This window comes from Lathyrus oleraceus, chromosome 1, assembly GCF_024323335.1.
Source record: "Lathyrus oleraceus cultivar Zhongwan6 chromosome 1, CAAS_Psat_ZW6_1.0, whole genome shotgun sequence".
Taxonomy (NCBI): domain Eukaryota; kingdom Viridiplantae; phylum Streptophyta; class Magnoliopsida; order Fabales; family Fabaceae; genus Lathyrus; species Lathyrus oleraceus.
This window is the reverse complement of record NC_066579.1, coordinates 30055149-30058488: the sequence shown is the minus strand read 5'-3', so window position 1 is coordinate 30058488 and position 3340 is coordinate 30055149. Positions and strand designations below refer to the sequence as shown.

Here is a 3340-nt window from a genome sequence, read left to right as displayed (position 1 = left end):
CAAAGAGAAAGTTGTAGAGATAGTTATTCCAAGGAATCTTTCAGTGAGGTGTAAAGTTAATTGTTTCATTTTTTCTCTCTTTAACTTTTAAGGTGAGATATAACAAAACTGCATGATTAATTAAAATCTAACAATATAAATTTGGTTTAAGTGAATAACTATGATGTCAATATATGTATAATTCCATGTACTTTAAGAAATATATAATGTACAAATTTTATGTCATAACAAATTAATAAAAATCCAACATGGTTTGTTGGGGAATAAAGGTGTCATCAACTATTCTATATAAAAACAGCGATACAACATTTGATTTAATGTATGGTTCTTTTTATAGGGTGTTATGTAAGTGTGGTTGATAGTCATATATCAACAAAAGCAAAGGTGGCAGAATATGATAAAAATAACAAATATGTACTTAAAGTTGTTTATGTGTTGGAAAATATTAGTTAATGTGTAAGATCAAAAGATGTATGACAAGATAAGTGGCTTGTGAGATAATATATATAAATTCAATCTACCATCATCACATATATCAACATTGATAAACTCATGATTTATAATAATAACATGAAGTTCTTAATTCTCTTTAGCCTCACTTTTATATTCAGAAATGTACTTTCAAATGCCAATCCTCTTCCCTACGAAGCTATATTTAATTTTGGTGATTCAATAAGCGACACGGGAAATGAAGCAACTCTTCACCCACCTATGCCTAGCAATAGTCCTTATGGATCAACGTATTTTAAACATCCCTCAGGACGTTTGTCAAATGGACGCTTGATTATAGATTTCATAGGTAAATTTATTATTTTTAGTTTTATTTGTATATACTTTTAACCTTGGAGGGTAAATAGAATTCAAATATATTACATACATAATTTTACATGCATGAAAATGAGTATGAAGAGTGATTGATATTGTATTATTAGTATTTTATTAGATATATTACTTGATACTCACTTTATTTTGTAGCTCAAGCATATGGATTGCCATTTTTGCCGGCCTATAAAAATCTCATTGAAGGCCAAGATATCACGAAAGGAGTGAACTTTGCATTTGCTGGTGCCACTGCACTTGATTTTAATTATTTCAATAAAAGTAGGGTTGCTCTACCTGGAACTAATAACTCACTGAGTGTTCAATTTAAGATGTTTAAGAGACTCAAGCCTTCACTATGTAAAAACAAAAAAGGTATTGTCACATCTTCTTTTGCATATATATTTAATGTAATTTTCAAAATATTTTTTTTAATCAAAGAGTTAACAATATTTGTTATTTTTATGATACAGATTGTCGTAACTACTTTAAGAAATCATTATTTTTAGTGGGAGAAATTGGTGGAAATGATATTTTCTCTCATATTACACCAAAATTTTCAAACTTTCGAAATCTTATTCCCTTAGTGGTTAATAAAATTACAGAAACAACCATAGTAAGTTATATAAAATTTATGTATTTTAATAACTACTTCAATATAAGTTATAATAATGTAATAACTATTTTTTTTCTTTTCATGCGATAGTCATTAATCAAAGAGGGAGCTGTAGAGATAGTTATTCCAGGGAACTTTCCAGTGGGGTGTAGTGCCTCCCTTTTGGCAGTGGTGAATACTAATAATACAAAAAACTACGATGAATTTGGATGCTTTAAGGCATTTAATACTGTCATACAATATTTTAATGACAATCTAATCTCTTCTATAACTACATTGAGAGAGACTTACCCTGATGTCAAGATAATATACTTTGACTATTATAATGATGCCAAACGTTTGTATGAAGAACCGCAAAAATACGGTGGGTAGTTTTTTTTTAATATTTAACTTATTATACATATAGCAATAATGATTGTTAATTAAGTTGTTCATTTATATATTAATAATTGTTTTTCTGCCAATTTTATTTATATATACATGTACAATATTTAATTCAAGTACAATTTTTTATGTAGGTTTTGATAAGGATGAGACATTCAAAGCATGTTGTGGAGGCGGTGGGCCACATAATTTTGATCCAAGAATGGGGTGTGGAAGTCCTAACACAACGGTTTGCTCTGACCCTTCTAAAAATATAAACTGGGATGGAGTTCATTTTACAGAAGCAGCATATAAGCTATTAGCAAAAGGATTAGTTGAAGGACCATTTGCATATCCCTCACTTAAACCAGCTCCTTTTCAAATAGCCTAAAAGCATTCAAGATAGTTTCGTACGAGGAATTAAGAAATACGTATCTCACAATTTATGTAGCTCTCGGTGGGATTAGTTATATATTCCATAAAATTAATGTCATTCTTTTTTAAATTTAATTTATAAATGCCATTGGTATAAATTGTTTTTATACAATCAGCCAATTATAAATACTAAATAATTATATATTGAATTATCTTTAAATTATATTTATGAATAAGTGTGATATACAGATAATATAAAACTTTTTTTATTATCAGTTCATATCAATTAAACTCATCTTTTAAATTAGTATTAAAAACAAATATATATATATATATATATATATATATATATATATATATATATATATATATATATATATATATATATATATATATATATATATATATATATATATATATATATAAGTAAATAATAGAGATAGAAAGACCACATCAAGAATTTAGACCAATTTAGACTTAAACATGCAGCCTAATCCAATCCGCGAGAGTTTCGTCTTGATATTTCCACTAAAACGGATTGAGCTTTTAAACTAGAATTATCCCAACAACCTTCCTTACTAAAACCTTTTTACTACTAGATTTATCTTGAAAGCTCAAAGTCAACTGTAATGATACAAGATCACAACACTCTTGAATCATTATTTCAACACAACAACAGAATTACATAACTCTCAATATAAACATTTCACTCTTTCAACTATGAACTAATTAATAGTGTATAAAAACGACAATGGGAAGAGAGTGATTGAGTGAGAAAGGAGTTTAATTTTTTTTACCAGACATAAGATATAACACACAATATTGATGCATTGTGTGAGACAAGATGGTCTGAATTAATGGATGAACAATTAAATAATGTAATAAATAAAAGACACATAATTACTAACCTAATTCAGTACAACTATCAACTACGTCTAAGGGGAAGTAGTTCAACTGAAAGAAAATTCACTAATATAAGTAGTCAATAGTACATAATGACTAAACAAACCTCAATTTTGTTCCTTTTTCCAATTACTACCTATGATTTTCAACTCCAGATCTCTCTGAATCTGAGATCCTCTCCCTTCCACTCAGACGTTTTTTCTTTCATGTTTTCTCTCTGAATCTGAGATCCTCTCCCTTCCACTCAGACATTTTTTTCTTTCA

General features: G+C 28.0%; 1 protein-coding gene across 1 annotated transcript; it reads left to right on the top strand.

Annotated features, from left to right (window-relative positions):
- The first annotated feature begins 552 nt into the window (after nt 1-552).
- On the top strand, nt 553-2189 carry LOC127077760 (GDSL esterase/lipase At5g45910). Its single transcript, XM_051018740.1, has 5 exons — nt 553-799; nt 976-1194; nt 1293-1435; nt 1526-1799; nt 1954-2189. The coding sequence occupies exons 1-5, from the start codon at nt 553-555 to the stop codon at nt 2187-2189; spliced, it is 1119 nt and encodes a 372-aa protein (XP_050874697.1).
- Nucleotides 2190-3340: the final 1151 nt, after the last annotated feature.